Source organism: Equus asinus, chromosome 3 (assembly GCF_041296235.1).
Source record: "Equus asinus isolate D_3611 breed Donkey chromosome 3, EquAss-T2T_v2, whole genome shotgun sequence".
Taxonomy (NCBI): domain Eukaryota; kingdom Metazoa; phylum Chordata; class Mammalia; order Perissodactyla; family Equidae; genus Equus; species Equus asinus.
Genome location: NC_091792.1, coordinates 158,343,933 through 158,369,550, shown reverse-complemented (window position 1 = coordinate 158,369,550; position 25,618 = coordinate 158,343,933). Strand labels below are relative to the sequence as shown.

Genomic DNA, 25,618 nt, shown 5'->3' with positions numbered 1-25,618 from the left:
AGGGGATGGCCCACCTTAGCGGGGACGGTGTGGGAGGGCCGGTGATGGGCTCAGGCAATGGAGGGGATAGCCCACCATAGCAGGGACAGTGCGGGAGGCTGGCACATTTGCTGGAGACCCACTGCTGCTGGGGAGGGGACCTTCATCTCCACTCACCCAACCTCCCCTCCCAGGTGGGCTCCCCCTAAGCCCTCCCCCCTGAAGAGTGACGCCTCGCCCAGCATCACCCCGAGGCCCAGTCCCATGGCCAGAGGAGCCCGCCTGTGTCGGGGAACCTACCGTGTTCTTCTGGCTGCTCAAACTCAGCTTCTTCTAATTGGTCTGAAAAGAGGGAGATGAAAGGCATCACCCTTGGCCAGTGCCCTCTGCGACCGGGTCAAGTGGGCAGTGAAGGTCTGGGAAGCCGCGTCTGCCGGGGTCTGCTCCACCCTCCCGCCTCCAGGTCAGACTCCTTCCTCCCACAAGAGGTTGGCTTCTGCTGCTACCCCCCTGCGGACAGGGACATGCTCCCGCGGGTGCTTTGCACTGCAGCCCTCAGAGAGCTCCTTCCTGAGTTCAGGGGTGTTGAGGTGAAAAGGGAACAGCATCGTCTTTAGGAGGTAGCAGCCCTGGGGGCCAGCCCTGGCCCCCTAGTGGCCAGGCAACCCAGGCCAGATCACAGCTGCAGGGGCCCGGGGTCCTCGTCTTTGACGGGGAGAAATGTCACTCTTACCCAGGCTGTCACAATGGGCATTGGGCCAGGCCGGAGCAGGCCCCACCAGTGCTGGTTGACACAGAACCAGGACCACTAGCTCCACCCCGCCACCATTCCGGCCGAGCAGATGGTCTTAGGCTGGCGCCTGGAGTCGGTGCTAAGACCCCATCCTCAGATAGCAGGGAGGCTTGGGGCCACTTTCTGAGTCTCCCTGGCCCCTTGCCTACTCCTCTCGCTGTGTCTGGCCTGTCTGCACCCCCTCCATGCCCCGGACGCAGCGACAGCATCTGTCAGAGGACCTTCAAGTGCCCAGTGGCCGGCATTCACTACTGTCGACTGATGGAGGAAGCAGAGCGTTCCCAAAGGGAAAGGGCGGCTGCTGTGCATGGTGGATGGAAGCCAAAACTAGTCCACGTCCCACTGACCAGGCAGCAAAAACTCGCAGAAGCCCATGTGGGTGAGGCCGACTGAGGCAGCGGCCTCATGGAGTCGATGGAATAGCAGTGGGTTCACCCCACAGGAAAGCAGCTGGCTCCAAACCTTTCGTCGTCCTCCAGGACTCTGCCCAACAACCTGTCCTGAACGATCGGCTGAGGATGCGATCAGCCACAGGTCCTGGGATGCCCCACAGCCGGCGCAAGGGCCTCCCGCCCACCCACAGCACCCACACCTACCCAAGCTGTACACAGTGCACACGTCCCTGCTGGACGTCTTGCCCAGCAACTGCCTGGCGTCCTCCTCTGAAAAGTGCCCTTCGTTGTTGAAGAATGACCTTTCTTCCTCATTGAGAAAAATCGCATCTTCCAACCTGGAAAGATAAAGTGCGTTATTTAAGATGGCTTGTTTCCAGGGCAAATAATTCACAGTCAGACCATTTCCCTTCCCTCATTTGACAGACAGTCCCTGTGCACCCACTCTGTACCCAGAAACGAAAACACCAAGATAACAAATAAAAAACCAAACCCTGCCCCCAAGGAGGCCTCGTCTGGCCAAAGGCAGATGCCCAGGAGCGGGAGAGGTTGTGACAGACTCAGCGGGTCACAGCAGCCTGGGAGGATGAGCTCCTGGGTGGGCTGCAAAGCCCCACCTCGTATGTCCCTTCCCATGTGAGGCTGGCTGTGGCAGCTGCAGGCAGAATCGATCCCACGACACGGTAAGATCCCGTTTCCTCATACAACCTCTGCTTCCCCCGGCGCCCAACAGGAACACAGGGCCCCCACGTGCTCCATACAGTGAGGGAGAGGGAAACAGGCAGGGTCAGTGGGGAAGAGGGAGGGAGGGAGGGAGGGGGCAAGTTTCGCTCATAGGACTAAGTCACCAGCATAACAGGGAACTTTGAAACGTACTTTGGAACTTAGAGAAGCTATTTTGAGAAGTTAAAGAAAAACTTAGAGCGGCTTGTGGCATTCAACATTCTAGAAAACAACAGACCTGTCTTCTTCAAGAATGTCAGTGTCAGAAAAAACAGAGACTGAGGAACTGTTTCAGATTAAGGAGACAAAACTAAAGAAACTGGTAACATGGTCTGGACTTTTCTTTGGCTGTCGAGGGCATCACTGTGGCCCCGGCAAAATCTGAGAAAGGTCTGCAGACCACAACACCGTGTCGACGTCAATTTCCTGATTTTGACAGGTGTGCTGTGGTCGTGCAAGTGGACATCCTGGTTTTAGGAAACACACAGTGCGTTATTTAGGGGTAAAAGGGCATGATGTTTGCAACTTACAGTCAAAGGGTTTAGAAAAAAATAGAAGTCAGAGAGAAAAAAGGAGAAACCAAATGTCACAACATGCAAACATTGGGGCAATCTGAGTGAAGGATATACAGGAACTCTAGGCTCTTCTTGCAAATTTTCCTACATCTGAAATTATGTCAAAATACAGTTAAAGAAAAAAGAATAGCCAGCAGGTTGTTCATTAAACAAAAGACGAAGACCCAGGGTCTAAAAGAGGAAAGATGTTGAGGAAACGTTTGTTGAGTGAACGCAGGAAGCCGTTAGGGCTTCCCCAGCTGTCATCAAGATCAATGGCACTGGGCCCTGTCACCCTTCTGGGTTAAGGGAGGGGAACAGACTAGCTCAACCCACAGCAACTCCAGCTCAGACCCTTGGTGATTTCAAGACATATTTAAGTCACATGGGCCCCAGCCATCTGCCGAGAAGTGGTGATCTCCCTGGAGATGGAGAAATTGCCTAGACCGAGGATCCCCCAAGAGGGTTCCACAGAACACCAGCTAATAGGGTTGTGTGAAAAAAGGATTCTGCAGGTCGAGTAAGTGTGGAAACACATTTCAAGGGGGAAAAAAGACGTTTTAGACGTCAGATGCCTTCTTGGCACTGGGATCCCTGCGGACCACCAACTAGGGCACGTGGAGAGCACTTCTCCACCCACGTGAGCATGATGAAGTTTGTGACAGAGGTTGGGAGGGAACACACTTTGGGAAACCCTGGCCTAACTGCCGCTCTCAGCATCCAGGCCTAGCCAGCCTCTAACTGCGAACAGGTGCAAGGGGCACCGGCAGAGACACTTAAACGAGGGAACAAAATGACCGCTGGACGCGTCACGAGGCCAAAGCGGCCTCTGAGATGTGGTCTGGAAAGTGCTGGTCTGTTGCAGCGCCAGCCAAGAACGAGGCAGGATGTCAGTGCCGGAGAGGCCCCTGGGGACGAGCGCCTCACACTCGTGGGCGGGAGCTGGCCCAGTAAAGGGTCCGTTCTACACACTGACGTTCTCCAGGCTCCTTGATTGAGGTCCTACCAATGGAAGGTCCAGAACACAGCTGTGCTCGCTAGCCACTCTCCCAAGACCGCCTGCTGCTGCCCAGGGCTGGGCAGTGGGGACACGGAGGTGCCCAGACAGCCCTCCCTCAGCATTCCGCCGATGGGACAGGAGCAGGCATGTCATCAGCGGGTGACGGGGGGGGGTCACACGGGGAGAGGACCAGGGCCAGGGAGAGCATTGCTGGGGATGAGCTGCTGGAGACGGGACTCAGGGGCCAGTGAGAGTCCCTAGGAAAACGGGCCAGCGGGATGGAGGACATCTCATGCAGGGGGCGCACACGTCAACCCAGAGTCATTCTAGAAGCATAGAGCCCACCCACATATCTGGACTTACACAGTGAACTGACAGTTAGTGGTGGCCCTTGAAATCGGGGGTCACCAGGGCCTGAGTCGTGGGGGGGCCTTGAAGGCCAGGCCCGGAAGCTTTGAAGGAATTTATCAAGGGGAGTGGCATGGTATACTGGGTAGAATAGTGTCTCCCAAAACTCGTGTCCACCTGGGACCTCAGAAGGTAATCTTGTTCAAAAAGGGGCCTTTGCAACCCAGAGATCCCATGGGCGTGGTCGGGGGCTGGGTGGAGCTCCAGCAACCCAGCTCCATGGCCCAGGGGGAAACTCCAGGGTCCTGCACTGGCAGCAGGGAAAGCCTCTACTCGCCATTAGTGGAGAGGCCCCACCCAGCATTCAGAATGCCAGGAGGGTCCCGAAGAGGAGAATCCCGGGCAGGGCAGCAGCCCGCCAGCTGCCACTGGACTCACGGACTCCGGCTGTGTCCCAGAGCAGGCAAGGGGCTCCCAGAGATCCCAGGGGAGAGGACTGGGGCTTGGTGGAGCTCCAGCAGCCCGGCTCCGTGGCCCAGGGGGAAACTCTACAGTCTCACAGCAGCCTCAGTGAAGCCTCTGCGCAGCACTAGTGGAGAGGCCCCTCCTGGCAACCACAAAGCTGGAAGGCCCTGGGGCAAAAGTAGCACAGCTAGGTGAGCTAACCACAGACTGCAGAAGATACCAATAGCTCTGCTGTGACCTATAGTGGACAAGGGAGATCTTGTGGGCTCTGACAGTGACAGAGCTGTGAATATAGGTGATCCCGCTCCTAGCTGCTGGGAAAGCCCGTAACACCACTGCAGACCCCAAGGAGGGAGCATGTCTAGGTGGTCTGCAACACTAGGCACCAGTAGCCTGAAGCCCCCTTGCGATTGCCCCCACAGCTGACGAGGGACCCCACAGGACCACTGTGACTACAAGGAGGGGCCCAGGTCCAGGTAGCAACAGCTGACAGGGTTCCTGGTTGGTGCAGTCTAAACAGCTGCTCCCTCCCCCTCACCAGTAGAAACAAGTGGAAGCAGTAACCAAACTCTATCTCTATGTGGAGGCACAAATCCATGCCATCAAGCAGTATGAAAAAATATATCAAATCTCCAGAACAGAAGGAAAATGACAAGTACCCAGAAAACAATCCCAAAGACAATGAAATCTATAACCTAAATGATGATGAATTCAAAACAGCCATTATTAAAAAACTCAACGAATTAAAAGAGAATACAGATAGACAACTCAACGAGTTCAGGAGAAATGTCACAAAAGAGCTTGATACTATAAAGAAGAACCAATCAGAAATACTGGAGATGAAGAACACAATGGAGGAGATTAAGAAAAACCTGGACTCTCTGAACAGTAGGGTCGATAATATGGAGGACAGAATTAGCAATTTGGAGGATAGAAATATAGAAATTCTGCAGACAGAGGAGGAGAGAGAACTAAGACTAAAAAGAAATGAAGAAACTCTCTGAGAATTATCTGACTCAATTAGGAGATGCAACGTAAGGATTATAGGTATACCAGAGAGAGAAGAGAAGGAGAAGGGCTCAGAAAGCCTGTTCAAAGAAATAATGGCTGAGAACCTTCCAAACCTGGGGAGAGAGATGGAACTTCATGTGACAGAAGCTAATAGCTCTCCAAACTTTATCAGTGTAAGAAGACAAACCCCAAGGCATACAGTAGTGAAGCTAGCAAAAGTCAACGACAAAGAGGAAATACTAAGGGCAGCCAGGCAGAAGAAAATAACCTACAAAGGAACCCCCATAAGGCTATCAGCAGATTTCTCAACAGATACCTTACAGGCTAGAAGAGAGCGGACTGATATATTCAAAACTCTGAAGGATAAAAACCTGCAGCCAAGAATACTCCACCCAGCAAAAATAACCTTCAAATATGATGGAGAAATAAAAACTTTCCCAGATAAACAAAAGTTAAGGGAGTTCATTGCCACAAGACCTCCTCTTCAAGAAATGCTCAGGAAGACCCTCATACCTGAAAAATTAAAAAAAGGAAAGGGGCTACAAAACCCAGAGCAAAGGAGATAAGTAGAAGGACAATAACAGAAAGTAGCAGCTCTCCATCAGAACAGGTTAGCAAAAGTTAAATAAAACATTAAAGATAAAAGGAAGGGAAACACCAAGAATAAATATAACCCTGTCATTTTAACCACAAACTCGCAACGCAAGAAAAAAGAGAAAAAAAAATCTAACAACAACCTAGAAGGGGAAGAGAAAAGGGATGGAACATTTTAATTTAAGGAAATAAGAGGCTATCAGAAAATGGACTATCTCATCTATGACACGTTTTATACAAACCACCTGGTAACCACTAAACAAATAACAAGAATAAAGACACAAATTACAAGTAAGAAGAAAGCCAATACAGAATTTTATCTACCTGAATTAGTAGTCCAAAAATCATGGGACGAGAAACAAAGGAAATGCAAGAGAATCGGAAAACAAGCAATAAAATGGTAGTGGTAGGCCCCCACATTTCAATAATCATTCTAAATGTAAATGGATTGAACTCTCCAATCAAAAGACACAGAGTGGCAGGATGGATCAAAGAACAAGACCCAACAATATGCTGCCTCCAGGAAACACACCTCAGCCCCAAAGACAAACACAGACTCAGAGTGAAGGGATGGAAGACAATACTCCAAGATAATAATGAACAAAAGAAAGCAGGTGTCACTATACTAATATCAGACAAAGTAGACTTCAAAGTAAAACAGATAAAGAAAGACAAAGAGGGGCACTCCACCAAGATGACATAACACTTATAAATATATACACACCCAACACAGGAGCACCAAAATTTGTAAAGCAACTCTTAACAGAACTAAAAGGAGACATCAACAACAATACAATAATAATAGGGGACCTCAACACCCCATTAACAGCAATGGATAGATCATCCAGAAAGAAAATCAACAAGGAAATTATAGAATGAAATGAAAAATTAGACCAGATGGACTTAATAGATATATAGAGAACACTTCATCCAAAAACAGCAGGTTACACATTCTTCTCAAGTATGCACGGAACATTCTCAAGGATAGACCATATCTGGGGAAACAAAGCAAGCGTCAATAAATTCAAGAGGGTTGAAATAATATCAAGCATCTTTTCTGATCATAATGCTATGAAACTAGAAATAAACTACAAGAATAAAGCTGGGAAAGGGGCAAAAATGTGGAGACTAAATAACATGCTACTGAACAAACAATGGATTATTGAAGAAATTAAAGAAGAAATCAAATATTACCTGGAGACAAATGAAAATGAAAACACACCATACCAACTCATTTGGGAGGCAGCAAAAGCAATCCTAAGAGGGAAATTCATTGCAATACAGGCTCCCCTCAATAAACAAGAAAAATGTCAAATAAGCAAGCTCAAACGACACCTAACAGAATTAGAAAAAGAAGAACAAACAAAGCCCAAAATCAGTAGAAGGAGGGAAATAATAGAAATTAGAGCAGAAATAAACGATATTGAAACAAAAAAGACAGTAGAAAGGATCAATGAAACAAAGAGTTGGTTCTTCAAAAAAATTAACAAAATCGACAAACCCTTAGCCAGACTCACTAAAAAAAAGAGAGAAGTCTCAAATAAATAAAATTAGAAATGAGAGAGGAGAAATCACAATAGATACTAAAGAAATACAAGGGATCATAAGAGAATACTATGAAAAACTATATGCCAACAAATTGAACAACCTAGAAGAAATGGGTAAATTCCTAGACTCTTACAACTCCCCAAACTGAATCAGGAAGAAATAGAGAATCCGAATAGACCAATCACAAGTAAAGAAATAGAAACAGTAATCAAAAACCTCCCCAAAAATAAGAGTCCAGGACCAGACGGCTTCTCTAGAGAATTCTACCAAACATTCAAAGAAGATTTAATACCTATCCTTCTCAAACTATTTCAGAAAATAGAGGAAGATGGAGCACTCCCTAACACATTCTATGAAGCCAACATCACCCTGATCCCCAAACCTGACAAGCACAACACAAAGAAGGAAACTACAGGCCACTATCACTGATGAACATAGATGCAAAAATCCTCAACAGAATTCTGGCAAACCGAATACAGCAATACATCAAAAAGATTATACACCATGATCAAGTGGGATTTATACCAGGGACACAGGGATGGTTCAACATCCACAAGTCAATCAACATGATACACTACATTAACAAAATGAGAAACAAAAACCACATGATCATCTCAATAGATGCAGAGAAAGCATTTGACAAGATCCAGCATCCATTTATGATAAAAACCCTCAATAAAATGGGTATAGAAGGAAAGTACCTCAACATAATAAAGGCCATATATGACAAGCCCACAGCCAACATCATACTCAACGGACAAAAGCTGAAAGCCGTCCCTCTGAGAACAGAACAAGACAAGGGTGCCCACTTTCACCACTCTTATTCAACATAGAACTGGAGGTGTTGGCCAAAGCAATTCGGCAGGAAAAAGAAATAAAACAAATCCAAACAGGCAATGAAGAAGTAAAACTCTCACTGTTTGCAGATGACATGATCTTATATATAGAAAACCCCAAAGAATCCATAGGAAAACTATTAGAAACAATCAACAGCTACAGCAAAGTTGCAGGGTATAAAATCAACATACATAAATCAGTAGCATTTCTATATGCTAACAATGAACTAACAGAAAAAGAACTCAAGAACTCAATCCCATTCACAATCGCAACAAAAAGAATAAAATACCCTGGGGTAAATTTAACCAAGGAAGTGAAAGATTTATACAATGAAAACTACAAGATTTTCTTGAAAGAAATTGATGACGACAAAGGAGATGGAAAGACATTCCATGTACATGGATTGGAAGAATAAACATAGTTAAAATGTCCGTACTACCTAAAGCAATCTACAGATTCAACGCCATCCCAATCAGAATCCCAATGACATTCTTTACAGAAATTGAACAAAGAATCCTAAAATTCATATGGGGCAACAAAAGACCCCGAATTGCTAAAGCAATCCTGAGAAAAAAGAACAAAACGGGAGGCATCACAATCCCTGACTTCAAAACATACTACAAAGCTACAGTAATCAAAACAGCATGGTACTGGTACAAAAACAGGTGCACAGATCAATGGAACAGAATTGAAAGCCCAGAAATAAAACCACACATCTATGGACAGCTAATCTCTGACAAAGGAGCTGAGGGCCTACAATGGAGAAAAGAAAGTCTTTTCAACAAATGGTGCTGGGAAAACTGGAAAGTCACATGTAAAAGAATGAAAATTGACCATTCTTTTTCACCATTCACAAAAATAAACTCAAAATGGATCAAAGACCTAAAGATTAGGCCTGAAACAATAAGTCTTCTAGAAGAGAATATAGGCAGTACCCTCTTTGACATCAGTTTCAAAAGAATCTTCTGACACCATAACTCCTCAGATGAGGGAAACAATAGAAAGAATAAACAAATGGGACTTCATCAGACTAAAGAGCTTCTTCAAGGCAAGGGAAAACAGGATTGAAACAAAAAAACAGCCCACTAATTGGGAAAAAATATTTACAAGCTACTTATCCGACAAAGGGTTAATCTCCATAATATATAAAGAACTCACACAGCTCAACAACAAAAAATCAAACAACCCGATCAAAAAACAGTCAGGGGACATAAACAGACATTTCCCCAAAGAAGATATAAGGATGGCCAGTAGACACATGAAAAGATGCTCATCATCCCTAATCATCAGGGAAATGCAAATCAAAACTACACTAAGATATCACCTTACACCTGTTAGAATGGCAAAAATAACCAAAACAAAAAGTGACAAATGTTGGAGAGGTTGTGGAGAAAAAGGAACCCTCATACACTGTTGGTGGGAATGCACACTGGTGCAGCCACTATGGAAAACAGTATGGAGATTTCTCAAAAAGTTAAAAATAGAAATACCTTATGACCCAGCCATCCCACTACTGGGTATCTATCCTAAGAAACTGAAATCAGCAATTCCAAGAGTCCCGTGCACCCCTATGTTCATTGCAGCATTATTTACAATAGACAAGACGTGGAACCAACCTAAGTGCCCAGAAACTGACGACTGGATAAAGAAGATATGGTATATACACACAATGGAATACTACTCAGCCATAAAAAAGGACAAAATCGTCCCATTCGCAACAACATGGATGGACCTCGAGGGTATTATGTTAAGTGAGATAAGCCAGACAGAGAAAGACGAACTCTGTATGACTCCACTCATAGGTGGAAGTTAACATAGACAAGGAGATCTGATCGGTGGTTACCAAGGGAAAGGGGGGGTGGGGGAGGGCACAAAGGGTGAAGTGGTGTACCCACAACATGACTGACAATAATGTACAACTGAAATCTCACAAGTTTGTAAACTATCATAATCTTAATAAAAAAAAATTTTTTTTAAAAAAAGGGCCCTTTGCAGATGTAATTAGTTAAGTTAAGATGAAGTCCTACAGAAGCCCTAAACCCAACGACTGGTGTCTCTGTAGGAAGAGGGGGGGACACGCAGACCCACAGGGAGAAGGCCGTCTGAAGATGGAGGCAGAGACTGGGGACACAGCCCTAAGCCCAGCAGCGCCTGGAGACCCCCGGAAACCCAAGAGACAAGGAAGGCCCCTCCCCTAGAGCCCGGAGGGAGCTCGGCCTTATTGACGCCTTGATTTTGCACTTCCGGCCTCCAGACTGCGAGAGAGCACACGTCTGTAGTTTGAAGCCCCAGGGCGTGGTGCCTTGTCACAGCTGCCCCAGGACACTGGTGCACACGGACCACTTGGTATTTCTGAGAACAACCACTGGCCGTACTTGGAGGAAGGACAGGAGCAGTCCAGATGCGAAGCTGAAGTCGGGCCTGGGGAGCAGGGGATGGCAGCCCAGGCCGGGCCCAGCCCTGGGGACAGATGTGGGAGCACACTCATTGATGACGAGGAGGAAGGGTGGGGGAACCCGTTAGGACAACGTCCAGGTTTGTCACCGGAATCTGGGGATGGGCAGGGTTCCCATGGGGGCGGAGAGGCGTGCTCGAGAAAGGGGGGGCCTCAGCCACTCACTCAGACACTTGGCCCTGCACGCTGATGAGACTCGTCCGCACAAACCCGACCTGGCCCGAGGCCACGTGCCGGCCCACGCACCAAGGCAGGCCAGGCACCTGGGCGCCGAGGATCTCGATGAGGTCACCGCCTTGGAAGGTCATCTCTTCAGGCCCTGAGCCCTGGCAGTCAGTGACTGCTGAGGCCAGGCCCGTGGCTGCAGGAAGGAGGTCACATGGTCAGTGCTGGGGGTTGGGGGCCGGGGTGGGCAGACGGATGGCCCTCAGCCACATGGTTAGTGTCCCTGGCCAGGGACGGTCCTGCTAAGGACTTCATCTCGTGTCTGTCGGGTTGCAATGAAGCTTGGCCCCCAACACGAGAGGCTGGACATCTACGTGGTCCTCAGAGGGGGCGCTTTATCCTTATGCTGAGGATGAAAAACCGAGGCCCAGAGATGTTAATTAACCTGGTCTAGGGCCATTGGCTTTCAAGGCCGGGCTCTTCCCTCCAGCCGACGCAGGCGAGGCCCGGTCAGAGCCCACCAGGGCGAATGCAGCTGCAAGCTGAACTCCCCCCATCCCTCCTCCCATGGGGCCTCAAGTCCTTTAACAAGTACACAAGGTCATCCCAACACTAGCCAGCCTGGGGCAGAGCAAAAAGCACGGGCCCGGGAACCTAAGCTGTCTATGCCTCACGGTGCCCCATTAGTGCACGCAGCGCATTCAGCCGGAGCCTAGCTCCCCGGTCCAGGGGTCCTCCGAGGTGCTCAAAGTGGTGCCGGAAAGAGCGTGGAGACTGAGGAAGCGCCTGTCGACGGTCTGTGGGAGCTGCACCAGGGAGCTCTTTGAGGCTGAGTGACCAGGCACCCAGGTCCGGCTTCACTGTGCGCTGTGTGAGTTTAGACCAGCCAACAGACCTCTCTGAGCCTCACTTACCAACTCACAAACTGGAGAAGATTCTAGCTCCTTCCTTTGGCTTGGGGAGGAATTGAGGTGAGCGCAGAAACTTCCAGAATGTTGGTGCCTGCCCCTCCTCACCCACCTCTTTCCCAGGGGAGAAAGGCCAGTGGAAACACGTACCCATCAGCTGGGCGTCTGGCGCCACAGGTCCACCCAAGGAGTCATCGATGGGGTCCCAGGGGACCCTAAGAGCCCACCTGGAGTGGAATGAGACAGGATTTCAGATTTGGGGCCGATTGAAACTGTGTGTAGACTGGACGAGCCAGCAGCACCCAGGGACCCCTGCGGTTTCCAACATCTGTCCCCACTACACACACATACACAGACGCACACACCTGCCCAGCTGTGCAGCCTTCAAGCTCAGGTGTGTGGCCCTGCCTCCAAGGAGCCCCATGCCCCCAGCCCGGGTGCCTCTGCCCTTCCTCAGGCTGGCATCCCTGGGGACCTCCCTCCATCAGCCAGGCAGAGAAGCTGAGGCACGGGCTGGTTATTCCACAGACACTGCACATCAGGAGATCAAGTTTCTCTCTTTGCTCTGACTACCAGGAAGCTCTAAGCCAGGTTTACGCCTCATGCTCAGCACGTGAGCAGGAGCTTGGGTGTCACCTGTCCTCGCCTCCCCAGGCTTTCTCGCCTTGGTTATCTGTACAGATTCCTGTCTGCCTCCTCGCTATGGGCACACACATTACGTAGCTTCCTCGAAAGCTTTCCAGAATAAGCCAGAATACGAAGCAAGAGCTGCATGTCGCACACTCCTGTGCCGTGTCATGCCAGGACAGCCCTGCCGGGAGAGGTCAGGATCCTGCCGTGCCAGGGGCAGTCCTGAAGCCCAGAGAGTTGGCCCGACTTGCCAAGGCCACACGCTGGGCAGCAGCAGAAGATACTGTGGCCGGGTCTGTCTGCGGCTCCATCCACCTCCCTTGGCCGAGTGACAGACCAGGGTCGGTGGGGCTGGGGGCTTGGTCTCTGAGAAGCCTGACAGTGTGCAGGACATGCAGGAAGCAGAGAAACAAAAGGAAGGTCGGTACCTACTGATGAAATGGAATCAAAGTTTCCGGAGTGGCCGTGGCTGCCGCCTCCTCGGAGGATGTGCTGGGGCTGGCGGCTGACGAGCCCACTGCCGGGACGGCCTCTCCCTGCAGAGCCCCCGAAGCCCGCCTGAGGGGCTGAGGGCCCCTCCCTGTACCCCAGGGGCCAGTTGTCGCTCTCACGTGGCGGTCAGGACACAGGACAAAGAAAGGCCCTTTGAAGTGACAGAGCATGGTCACCCGGCGTGGCTGGACACAGGGCAGCTGTAGCTTTGCCAGGTGGGACCTGCCCATCCCCCAGCAGGAGGCCCATGTGATGGCAGCCTCTGCAGGAATCTCCCCACGCCAGGCTCGTCCCCCACAGACACTGGAGGCCCAGGGGGCCCAGACTGGCTGGACCTGGGCTGGGTCCCTGCTCTGGCCGGGCTTGCCCTGTGAGCCTCATTCAGCCTCAGATTCTCGGGGCCTCAGTTTCCCCATCTGAGCTCTGAGGGGATCCCAATGGCCCTTTCTGCCTGGACCTCCTCGGGCGTGTCTTTCCATAGCCGGCTGCCTCTTCCTCTCCGTGGCCAGGCCAGGACAGGGGCTCTGCGCTGTCTGCTGCAGGCTTGGAGCCCAGCCGTGTGGCTACCATGGTGCTCTGACCAACAGCCGAGTTCAATTACTTCTTTGGGGGTTGACCAGGGTCTTTACAAGTAAGGGACAGGGCCCGGCATTTACTGTCGGCGTCACCCACGTACCCCTCCCTGCCCAAAGCCCACTCAGGTCTCGTGTGCCCACCCACGGCCTGGACGCCCCGCATAGCGTGCAGCTGGCCAACGTCCCGCCAGCTGCCTGGCACTCACCGTCCTGCAGGAGCAGGCTCTCGTGTGTCAGCTTCAGGGCCGCCTCGTCCACGTGGACCTGGACGGCTGTCTCCTCGTCCTCAGTGGGCGAGAGCAGCCAGAAGGCCTGGTCCACCAGCAGGTTTTCCAGGCAGTGATGGGTGAAGCCTGGGGGAGCCAGACGGGCCGTGGTCACCAGCGGGCTCCCGAAGCAAGGTAGGGAAGCTCTCTTGGCCGGGCATTGGCTGAACCCCACACTGACCAGGCACAAGGACACTCCTCGCCCTGCCCTTGGGGACTCAGGGTACTGTCCACAACCTGGGCAGGTCTCCTGTCTGACCATCCAGGCAGGAAGTGGACCAGCCATGACCGTGACAACTGTTTTGACCTCCCCAGGCCTTGGGAAGGTTGAGTGAAGACAAGTTACTTCCTCTAGGACCCTCAGTTTCCTCTTCCGTGAGATGAGATAAGAGCATTCAAGGAGATTATGCACGCTGTGGGGTGGCACAGACCCTGATCAAGGTGTGTAAGACATTGTTGCTATGATCCTCACTTTCCGCTTCCTTGGGCCTCACACTGGAGCTGGTGGGGCAAGCTTCCCAAGGAGACGCAGGTGGCCCCTGCGAGTGCCTCCCCGCGGAACGGGAGGGTTTCAGAAAGAAAGCACTTGGGTCGAGGTTGGAGTAAGTTTCCTGGTCTGTGCTCGGCCGGTGGAGCTCAGGCTCCCTTGAGGGCTGGCCACGCAAGTCCGCGACACAGCGTTGGAAGGAAGTTAGAAACTAGGCCCAGTCCCTGCTCACGGCACAGACCGTGAGTGCCTGTAGCCCTGCCCGCACCGTGCCCTGTCTCCCTGAGCCGCGGGCACACTAGCCCCCAGGTTCTGCGGGAGAGGCCGACGCAAGCTAGCTTACTCTGAGGCCCTCGCAACCTGTGCTGGGAGGGTCACCACTTTACCGAGAGCGTGGTAGGTGGAAAACTTCCAGATTTCTTCGAAAGTCTTAAATGTCACCACAATCCGATCCTGGTCACTGTGGATAGACAGCAGCCTGGCCGATAGCTCCTTATGGGGAAGAAACAGAAGTTAGAAACAGTTCCAGCAGCTTTGGGGAGTCTGACCACCCGGAGGGCAGGGCCACACGACAGAAACATCTTGCAGAAGTGACCCTGGTGGGGTGGCAAGCACAGAGCCGATTCCTTTACAGCCCAGGCTCCCCCTCTCCTGCTCTCAAGCCAGCCGTGGCTCCCCAGTGCCTGGAGCAAGCCCCGCTCTTTCCCAGAGTTCTACGGCCTCCACACTCTGGCCCGGTGCCCTCTGTGATTCCTCCAACCGCTCCGCCTGCCTCAGCTCCTACCGACCAGGGACAGCGGGTCCTCCCACTTAGGCTGCCCTCTCAGCCCTGCGCACCCCAACCTCGCCTCGGGGCCCTCCTGCAGCATCCACTCAGCTTTCAGTTCTAACTTCAGCATCCCCTCTCCTCTGACATTCCTCCCGTGAACACTCCTGGTGGTGACGGGACACTAAAGATAACACCAGCTGACCCTGGAGCCCTTGGAGCTCACACAGTGTGTGTGTTGGGGAAGCAGGTACAGCTGTCGTCTCCATTTGAAGGGTTAAAGAATAAGACCCCGTTTCTCATCTGAGGTCTGACCCTCAGCGGGTGGCACAGCGGGATTCTGCCATGGGGGCAGCACATTTAACCACAGCACTCCTGCCTGGTGTAGTAAAAGGCACCCCCACAGTTGGGCAGCGTGCTTGATGCATGCTATTCGCAGGACCCTCACATGATATGGGGTGATCATTCTAAGCGTCCCCAACATGCAGCTGAGGAAGCTGGGCTCACAGAGGCTGAGGTGCGTTGGCCAAGGTCAGGCCAGGTTGACTGCAAGGTCAGATAGTGACCATCCAGCCCGAAGGCCCAGGACCTCTGCCGCAGTGAAGTCACCCGGCCCAGCCCCCTCCTCCGCCACCCTCCTGCCAGACCGTCGCTCTGTGCAGAGTCCAGCAGGGGTGTGACTCCATCAGAATCAAAGAATAAGATCAGCTCATACAGTTCTTTTTAGCCCCCGTAAAGGAGACTTTAAAAGTCCTAGGAGGGTGGAGGGCACACGGAGAAAGGGATGGGGGGACATTGGGAACATGGTGCCCAGGTGTGGCTGGGGCTGTAGGGTGTGATCAGTGGTCCCTGGAGTGAGGCATCCAGGACAGCAGATGGGGGACAGGTCACAGTGCCACCATGAGGCGAGGTCAGAGGACAGCTTTGGCCCCTAGAGGCCTGTACATCAGGGACCCCCCCCACCCCCCGGGTCCTCCCACCTCCCACAGTCCTCCTCTGTTCCCCTTGTCAAGGGAGGAGCCCCAGCACCTTCACTCACCCAGGCTCTTCCCACCCCCCTCCCCAGGACCCCCAGAGAGACAGGCTCACCCCGAGGACGCGGGCCACCTCCCGGCTGTCATTCTCCAGCAGGCGGAGCCGGCCCCGCAGGGTCTGCTGCAGGCTGGGGTCGGGCAGCCCACTCTTCCTCCGCACGGCCAGCAGCTGCAAGGTCAGGTCTGGGAGGGGCAGATCGAGGCGGGGCGGTTTGCCCGGCCCAGGCCACAAGATCTGAGGGGTACTGTCCCTTCTCCATGAGCCCCCACCCACAGCCATAACGCCAGAGCCCTGGGGTGCTGGGCTCGGGGTCCCCCTCCTGTGGGGGCAGGGCCCATGGCAGAGCAGTATAGAGACTTCTGGGATCTGGAATCAGGCCCACTCCCCCAGCCGGAAGCTCAGCTGGCCAGTATTTCACAACCAGCTCTGAGATGTGACCCTCCCACTCCCGTAAGAGGGTGGGGTCGCATGGTCCAACCCAAAAACCTGCCACATTTCTCGATGCATCCTGGTCATCCCAAGTGACCACAGGCAGCGCTGACCACCCGAGAGGAAGGTGGAGGACAGATGGGCATTGAGACAAAGGTGGACTGCCAACAACACTGGGGTCTCTGTGCCCCCCAAGCTGAGTGTCAGGTGGGGGGCCTCCAGGGTGGAGGGCTTCTTAGGGCCTCTGGAGCCTGGATGCTGCCCCCAGGGCCCAGGGCTGCCTCCGCCATCCACATCCCGTGGAAATCCCCCCTATCCTCAGAGCCCCCTCCCAGAAGCCAGCCCTGATGCCTCTCCCGAGGTTCCTGCCCCTCCCTCTGAGCCCCCCACAGCACAGGGGCTCTTTGGTCTAGTTTCACCACATCCCACCTGGGACCCCTCCCCAGAGTGTCACTCGTGGGGTCTCCCTTCCCCTGCAGGTGGCCTCCAGGGCTATGTCCCCTCTTTGGGCTGGGCAAACACAGAGTCCAGGGGGGCCCTTTGCAACTGCAGGAACCCCGGCCTTCCAGCCCTGAGAGTCCTGGGCCCAGCCCAGACTGGCTGAGTCAGAACCTGGGTGCAGGACCCGGGCACCTGCATTTAACAAGCCCCTCCCCACCCCCACAGTGATCTCAAGGCAGGAAGTCTGGAGGTCACACTCCGAGAAGCCCTGGGTTAGGCATTCCTAAACTCAAAGTCCGTGGGACAGTCGAGGCTGGAGGGAACAGGGGATGCCGGGGACCCTACGTTCACATCCCCAGGCCAGATTTAACCCGGCCACTCGACGTAGTGCCCACGGATGCCCCCCGATGCCTACCTGTGGGGTATGCTCCCATCCGGCCAGGAGGGGTCCTGGCAGCCGTCGGAGAGATGCCGGGATGAGGAGCGGCTTCTGGAACAGAGTAGGATTGTGTGATGGTGAAAGGAGCAACTCTCAGCTATGCAGGCCCCAGACCCCCAGAAATTTCTGGCAGAAAAGAGTTGTGTCCACACCCCTACCAACCACCGTCACAGAAGCCCAACAAGGAGGGAGGTGTGGGGGTTTCCTATTGTGCTGCAACAGTCACCCCGAGCTTCGTGGCTTCCGCAAACAACCCGAGTGTTTCATCCCGCTGTTCTGGAGTTTGAGAAGGGGCTCGCCAGCTAAAGTCAAGGTGTCGCAGGGCCGGTTCCTTCTGGAGGTCCCAGGGGAGAATCTGTTCCCTTGCCTTTTCCAGCTTCTGGAGGTGCCCGCACTCCTTGGCTCGTAGCCTTTCCTCCATCTTCAAAGCCAGCAGCGCAGCATCTTCAGTCTCTGATTCTGACCCCAGGATGATCCCCTCATCTCAAGATCCTTACCTTAACCCCATCTGCAAAGTCTCTGTTGCCGTGGGAGGTCACACAGCATGCACAGGTTCTGGCATGGAGACTTGCGGTTCTCTGGCTGCCATCATTCTGCTGACCACAGCAGGGAGGTGACAGCCCAGGGGGAACTTGTGGTCTGGGGCAGACAGAGCTGTATCCAGATCCCGCTGCACCAGTCACTCGCTGGGGGTGACATGTGCCCTCTAGGCCCTTTGAGGCTGGCAGGGTGTGGCTCACAGCCTGGTGAGGTTAATGAGATACCCCGAAGTGCAGGCTCAGAGGAGGGGCAGCTCAGTCCTCTACTGGCCATGCCCATCCCCCAGCCCTTATCCTTGAGACCAGCTCCCGGTTTGCATCCTGGCCAGGGCACCTCGCCTCTGCCTTGCTCGGTGTCCTCATCTGTAAAATGGGATGAGCCATCGGGGCCTTAGGATCAAGGATGATCTGACTTGGGGAGGCCTGTGGTTCCACTGGGCGTGCTGAACGTCACTGCAGCTGGTCTTCATCATCTTGGGGACGTCCCCCTCAGAGGGGCGGGCGCAACACTGCCACATCGGCCTGGGACTGTACAACACAGTGATGCTCATTTCTGCTCTCTTCCCACCAGCGTCTGTTGACCACCTATGGTCTACCAGTCCCGTGGCGTGACATTGCCTGTGTGGTCAGAGCCTATATCCAGGCCTTGCTTGCTCTGCATCCCCAGGGCCTCTCCCCAGAGCCAGGCACACAGCAGGAGCTCAGAAATGCCTGTCAAATGCAAAGAAACGTGTGGCACCCAGATCTTGGCTTTAAGCGCCGTCCTCCAATTCAGAAGCCAGGCTTCTTGGAGAAATGGCCAATCCCAGGGCTGGGGCAGGGGAAGTGCAAGATGGGACCTGAGCATCTCGTGGTCCCAGAAACTAGATACGCTACAGAATGGTGGAGACGCATCAGAAGATGGGATCTGGGCAACGTGAACAGCAAAGTAAATTCTGATAATGACGGCAGCTGCTACAGCCCAGAGAATAGAATACAGACCTGCGAGCCCACACTAAAAGGACAAGTGAAAAACGGGGGGGAGGCCAGCTCTTCACCATCGTAGAAAGTCAATCAGTAGATGCAGGAGGAACAAAGCGTGAAATGTCCCCGTTTATCAACCATCATAATAGCTATCATTTCAGCCAAGAACCACACGTGGATGATAAAAATAGGGCCCTAGGAGCTTGAAGAGGAACAGGGTCTTCGCACAGGCTGCTTGCTAACGACAGAGGGGACAATGATGACTTTACAGGGGAGAAAACGGTCAAAGAGAGTGATGAAATCGCACGTCACCAGGATGGACACAAAGCGACGTCACGGGCCTGCTGGTGCGCGGTGCTGAGGGGACACATGACCTCTGGGTATTCCTGCCCAGAGCACCCAACTGTAACCCGGGAGACACATCCGCTGAGGCCCCACTGAGGGACGTTCTACAGAACAACTGGCCCGCGTTCTTCAAACCGTCAACCTCCAGGTTAAAGGCACCACAGAGACACCACCACAGAGCCAAGCCCTGCCCCGGGGGTTTCTTTCACGGTCAAGGCCATTGTCGGGACAGATGGCAAGATCTGGATGAGGTCTGTAGATCAGGAAACAGTACCATTCAAACCAGGAAGTTAATGTTGGAAGCAGGTTGCCCTGCGGTTCAGTAAGAGCATCTCCTGGTTTTAGGAAATACACACGCCCAAGTATTTGGGGAAAAAGGGCGCCCTGTCTGCAACTGATCAGAAAAATATGTATAAGTACAGAGACAAAGCAGATGAAGTAGAATGTTAACATCTGAGGACCTGGGTGAGGGTAAGTGCCAATTATTTGTATTATTTATTGTGATTTTTGTTGTCAGTCCGAAATCCTCAAAAGCAAACTGGAAGGTGAAGGAGCTCTGTGTGGATCCGGGGCCCGGGCAAGCCTCCCAGGAAAAGCGAAGCTCGCCGACTCCCACTGGCTGGGCTCTCAGACCCATCCCGATGCCCATGTGTGTTGTGGGGCCAATAGGGCCGGAAGCCTGGTGACATGGTCAGAACGCTTCCCATTCAGGCCGCAGCACCAGACACCAAGGATCCCCGGCTCTAAGATTTGCTGCCCCTCCCGGGGCTGGGCTACCCTGTGGGAGGCTGGTCCAGCCCACGTGCGTCCAGTAGGCCCCAGCTCCTTCTTTCCGGTCCTGGCGTGCTCCAGAGGGGGCAGATGCCATGCCATCGGTGGGCTCCCCAGCCCAGGCCGCCCACTGCCCCTCCGAGCCCCTCCTCCTGGCCAGGCAGGCGTCTGACCCCAGGACCACTTCCGGCTGTGAGTCGGCACCCAGGAGGGCCACCCAGGCCCTTCCCATCTCCACTTACGCCTGGAAGGACCAAGGCAACAGGTGTAAAAATACCTCCAATCGCCAAGGACGGACCGTGTGAGGCCCTGTGTGAGGTTTTGTCCCCATTCTCCAATGCATCAATCATTCATTGATCATTCAAATATTTATTGAGCATCTACTGTGTGTCAAGCCCTACAGGCCCAGCGGGCAGCTAGGCAGGTGACCGGGATGAGGGTGGACGATGTAACGATGGGGGCGTCTGAGGAGGGACAGGGGCCACAGGCTGTCCCTGGCCCTTGGAGGGGCCTGGGCGCACCTCAGTCTCCCCCATCTTTCCTTCCTGTCCTCCAGGGCCCATGGAGGTGGAAAGAGGGGTCCTGGAGATCATCTAGGCCACCCCTCAGGTTTCCAAGTGGGGAAACTGAGGCCCAAGTCAAGTAGTGGCCCAGCAACAATCAGGATTAGAACCAGGTCCATGGCAGCCAGCCCAGCCTGTCTTCCCCATCACAGCCCCTCCTGTGCGGTACCTGGGCTGGCCAGCTGGCAGGTGTCTATGTCCACATCACAGCTGCCCCTCCTCCTCCATCCAGGAGGTGGCCCTGCCCCAGTCCTGGCCTGGCCACTGGTCCCTTCCCTCTCTGGGCCTTAGTTTGCCTCCTGGGGGAACGAGGGATGCCCCATCCTGAGTAATCCTGGGGCTCATGTCCTGAGGACAAAGCAGGACTGCGGGAGTGCAAAGCTTTGTGAGGGAGCTGTAAATGCATCCGGGAGCCCTTCCAGAGGCTCCAAGCCCTCCCCTTTCTCTCACTGATGCGCCCCCAGAAAAACACGACCGGCCCTCAGTTCTCTCGCAGATGGCTCACTGGACAGTATCCCCGTCAGCACGCACGCTGACAGCACAGACGCCCGCTCCACCCGTGGGCAGGGTGGACGATGGGGTGGACCGTGCACCCCGAACTCACCGCCTCTGATGGGGGCCTCGGCCTCCTCAGGCCCTGCTCGCTCCCAGCTGACCGACAAGCTCATGGCCACTCTCTGGACCTTGTCACCACTGTCACTGCCTCCCGAGGGCCCCGCAGGCCCCGTCCTCGTTGGGGCCGGCTCCACAGCAGCCACCTGGGCTGGGCCCTCCATGACCGTCAGTGGCCTCGGCGCCAAGGGCTCGGCATGCCCAGCTGGCCCCTGTGGAGAGAGGAGAGGTTGGTGGTCAGCAGTGATGGCCTCTGAGAAGACAGGCCGCTGGGGTCAACACAGATGTTGCTACCAGAGTTGGGGTCAAGAGGAGAGGATGGCTCCCCTCTGCCTGGTGCATCCTTTCAGCGCTCTGCTCACCCATCACTTCTCCTTGGAACAGAATCTTTCAGAGCCACGTGCCAACATTTACGTGGTGATTTGGCCCATGCCCACCTAGCCCACTGGGTTGGATGTCCTTGTGGGCAGGTGGGGTACCTGTTCTTGCTCAACAGACCCCAAGGACATAGCTCAGAGCCTGACATGCCCAGAATGTCACTGTCAATGTCTGGACGACGTGTGAGCAATGAAGACTGCGTGGGAACGGGGCAGAGCCGACACCCTGATTGGACACGTGGCACCGCGGTTTTGAGCTAGGCCCCCACACATCCCGCCCAGCTAGGGCCGGAATGAAGACTCCCCCAGAGACACCTCGTCTCCCGAGATGCCACTATTTGTTTCATTTCTCACAAGCCTCAGCTGCAATGTGAGTCCCAAGAGACCCTGTGGTTCCTGATAACCCTGGGGCCTGAGCTGGCTTGGGGGACTCCGAGCTGGAAGAGGCCTGCGCTCTAGCGGGGTATCCAAAACGCTGTCCCCTTGGTCAGGAAACGGGCCAGGTCCCAGGTTGCCCTGGAGGGAGGGAGGAAAGCAGCTGGCAGAGGGCGGGGAAGGAGGAAGTGGCCGAGACGGAACTGGCAGATGCTCCCCACCCAGGTTTGCTCAGGCCTCCCTCCAAGAGCCGGTCATTGTGCCTCACTCTTTCCTGGGGTCGTCTTGGTCCCCAATTAGAGGACACAGAACAGCACAGAGTCCCCTTTCAGTCCTTGATCCCTAGGGCGACGGGGAGGGCGGGCAGGGCGGCCTGGGCCAGGGCCGAGGAGCCAGGGAAGACCCCCACCGTGGCCACAGGGACCAGGATCTGCCACGTCCAGCCTCAGGGACAGAGGGGACGAGGAATGGCCCTCCTCACTCATGAGGAAGGTCAGTAAGAGCGTGACTGGGATGCACGAGCCAGGGAAGGCCCACATTTTGGGCCTCGCTGTTCTCTGATCGCAAACTGTGAGATTTCAACCCAGAACAGTCCAGCGGGAATTCTGTCTGCGTGGAGTGGAGCGCACAGACAGGAAAGCACACCTCCAACCCCCTTTCTGGGGAGAAAACTGCAGTCGAAAAGCAAGTCTGGCCGCCTGCTGGCCTGCCCCCTTTGTGGTGGATGCTGGGGAGCAGGGCAAACCCAGAGAACGCCGGGGCCAGCAGCGGGGCCTCAAAGCTCAGATGTGTAGGCCAGGCCTGGACCACCCAAGGGCCCCCGCAGTCCCGTCTCCCAGCTCCACCTGGTGCTGAGGTGGGGAACAGGCAGACAGGGAGACAGGCAGGGGCGGCTGTAGAGACGCCATGGGTCAGGCGTATAGGACACGGGCACAGGCTGTGACGGACGAGGCGGGGGACCTGTCGCATCGAGCGCCCCAGGCAAGCCCCTTGAAGCATTTTAAACCTGGAGCAAGGGTTCTATGTTGTGGAAAGTTCATTCGAGGCTCTGGGCAGAAAGCATTGAAGACGGAGACCAGAGGCCTCTCTCTCACATTAACACACACACACTCTCCATTCAGACACTCTCACGTTAACACACTCATGCACACACACCCGTCAGTGCTGCCATTCCTTATCTTTACAAGGGCAAATGCAGAAACTCCAGCTCCCGCCCTCTGTCCACTCCCAGACCTCCCTCCCGCCCGGCACAGTCCTCGGCTGGGGAGACCGGCCACCGCCCCATGGCGAGGGGCTTTCACAGGACACCGCTCCCTGGTACCACTGGCGACACCACGGGGGCATTCAGGGCAGGGTGCAGAAGCCTGGATGGGGAACAGAGACAGGTAGAAGTGGGGCAGTGCAGCCTGAGCCCACTTCCCCATGGATGCTGCTCTCCCCTGAGGACTGGCCTTGACCCCGAGCTCACAAGGGCCGGGCCTGGGCACCTCCCTCACCACCTCAGTCTGCAGAATGGGGGAGGCAAGCCCCTAGGCTCTGAAGTCTTTGGTTGTTTCAACAAACACCACTGACCCTTACCCCACGGCTGGCTCCCCACTGGGCAGTGGGGACAGAGGGAGGACAACCCAGGCCTGTGGTGGTTGGGGGTCCAGAAATGAAATGGGCAGCGATGGTTCCGTGGCAAGTTCTGTGAGAGGAGAGAAGAGAGGCTCTCCTGACCCCAGAGGAGGAGAGAAGAGAGGCGGACAGTCAGGAAGGCTCCCTGGGGGAGGCGGGATCCCTGAGTGAGGGAGAAGCGCACGGAGGGAATGGGAGGGCGGAGGAGTGGCCATCCACAGAGACGACAACGCGTCCGAGGCAGAGCTGAGAGACTGCCAGACGCCTGTGCGGTCACTTTAGCTCTGCCTGTCCCAAGGGGTCAGCACCAACCAGGTGAAGCATGGGAACCTCAGAGTGGCCACACAGCCAGGCAGCTGCGGAGTAATGACTGGGTCTCAGACTCCCCCCCAGGCTGCAAACCCCTTGATCCTGGGGTGGGGCAGAAGAGACAGCCCAATGCCGGGAAGTGGCCTCAAGGAGCCCCCTCCAACCCCGCCCCAGCCCAACTGTGCTTCCCATCCCCCAATCACCTCTGACGGGCACGGACACAAACTGGGGGTGGGTGAACGGGGCACTTGACCCCTAGGGGCACCTGGGGCACCCTTCGAGACAGCCCCTCCCCCCAGGGAAGCTGCTCAGCCCAGGGAGGAGGGAGCAGGCCCGAGGCCGCTGGCTTTTCTAGAGGAAGAACCACACGCAGAATCCGGATACCGGGATCGCAGAGAGCAGGAGCGGCACAGCTGTGGAATTCCCAACACAGCCTCAGTTAAACGGCCTGTGTGTCATTTGAGGCCCTGGTGCCCCGGATGTCCTGGTCCCTGGTCCCGGGGTGCCGTCTCCACCCTCGTCACGGTGAAGACCACTGGGCGTCTATCTTTCAGGATGCAGTTCCTGTCCCGGCCCGCCCCCCCCCGCGGCTGCAAGCCCCGTCTGGGAGTTTGCTTCTTCTCCTCTGCACTTTGGGACCTGCGATCCGGCCCCTCAGCACCTGCCCCGCTGCCTGGCCCCAGGCCGGAGTTGGACCGGGAAGCAGGGCTTTGACCCTAGCTGCCCTCCCGGCAGCTCCTCCCTTCTGCAGCCTGGGAAGCAGGGGGGCGCTACCATCCAGCCATCGACCTGCATGGCCCCTCTTTGTGGAGCCTCCAGTTCCTGCCCCCATCTCCTCCCCGGGGTCCTGCCCTCCCCTCTCTGCCACTTCGTCCTTCAGGGCCAATGTCCCCCCTCCAGTGGAGCAGGTGCCACATCCAGGGGTCTGCCTGTGGTCCCGCCTGCCGTCCCCAGGCCAGAACCAGCCCGTTGCATCTGTGTCGGGCCCCCTCAGGCCTGCCCCGGGCAGCTCTGGGGCGGTTTCCTGAAGAAGGGAGGCTCCAGCGCTGGGGAACCGCCCACCCTCTCAGTGAGGGCCACGCAGCCCTGCAGCTGGCCGTGCCCAAGCAGGCTGCGGTGAGAAGGTGACAACCATAAGCGTGGAGCTCCCAGTCACTGCTGGCAAAGAGGAAGTGGGCGTCCTTTCCACGGAGGGCTCCCTCCCCGCTGGTTCCTAAGATGGCCTTGCTGGGCCTAACAGGCTGTGGGTTCCCAGCTGTAGAAGGGGCTGCCCTGACCCCAGCCAGGCGGCGTCCGGTGCCCCCAAGGGCAGCCTGCTGGCCACCATCACGGAGCCCCAGAAACTCTTCTCCCTTCCGGCCTTTATCCTCTTTGCTTACCCAGGTGGGCTGCCTGGTGGCTCAGCAACGGGCCCCAGGCCCCAGCCCAGCACCCAACCCCAGGGGGACGGGAGTTTGGACCAGAACCCGGAGACCTGGGGTCAGTGGGCAGGGAGACCTCTCCATGCCTCAGCCTCCTGCCCCCGAGACTGAGACTGAAAACACCGCCCCACTCGGAGGTCGGAGGTCAAAGGACTGAATGGATGGTGCTCCCGGGAACCATTGGTACTTAATAAATGGGGGCTGGACGAAGGGAGGAGATGGCTTGGGGGGCTCTGGCTGGAGCTGTCGCTGGGCTCGGGCCCAACAAATACTCTGAGGGCCCCTGTGGACCTCATCCACCTCACCAAGGAGCACCTCCTGAGGGTTGTCTGGCCACCCCATCCCACGGTGAACAGTGCCCCCCAAATTCTCATCCATCCAGAATCTCAGAGGG

General features: G+C 55.0%; 1 protein-coding gene across 7 annotated transcripts in view; it reads right to left on the bottom strand.

Annotated features, from left to right (window-relative positions):
• SH3TC1 (SH3 domain and tetratricopeptide repeats 1) overlaps positions 1-25,618 on the bottom strand; it is a 63,477-nt gene that overhangs the window by 16,989 nt on the left and 20,870 nt on the right. For all 7 annotated transcript variants that reach the window (XM_070506323.1, XM_070506322.1, XM_070506326.1 and 4 more), the window contains exons 2-11: positions 21,118-21,337; positions 17,309-17,383; positions 16,078-16,205; positions 14,609-14,714; positions 13,676-13,822; positions 12,835-13,045; positions 11,923-11,999; positions 10,865-11,060; positions 1,369-1,502; positions 280-321 (exon numbers count right to left, since the gene is read on the bottom strand). In XM_070506323.1, coding sequence (XP_070362424.1) covers positions 280-321; positions 1,369-1,502; positions 10,865-11,060; positions 11,923-11,999; positions 12,835-13,045; positions 13,676-13,822; positions 14,609-14,714; positions 16,078-16,205; positions 17,309-17,383; positions 21,118-21,289 — 1,288 coding nt within the window. In that variant the 5' untranslated portion in view covers positions 21,290-21,337. The remainder of the gene's footprint in view (positions 1-279; positions 322-1,368; positions 1,503-10,864; positions 11,061-11,922; positions 12,000-12,834; positions 13,046-13,675; positions 13,823-14,608; positions 14,715-16,077; positions 16,206-17,308; positions 17,384-21,117; positions 21,338-25,618) is intronic.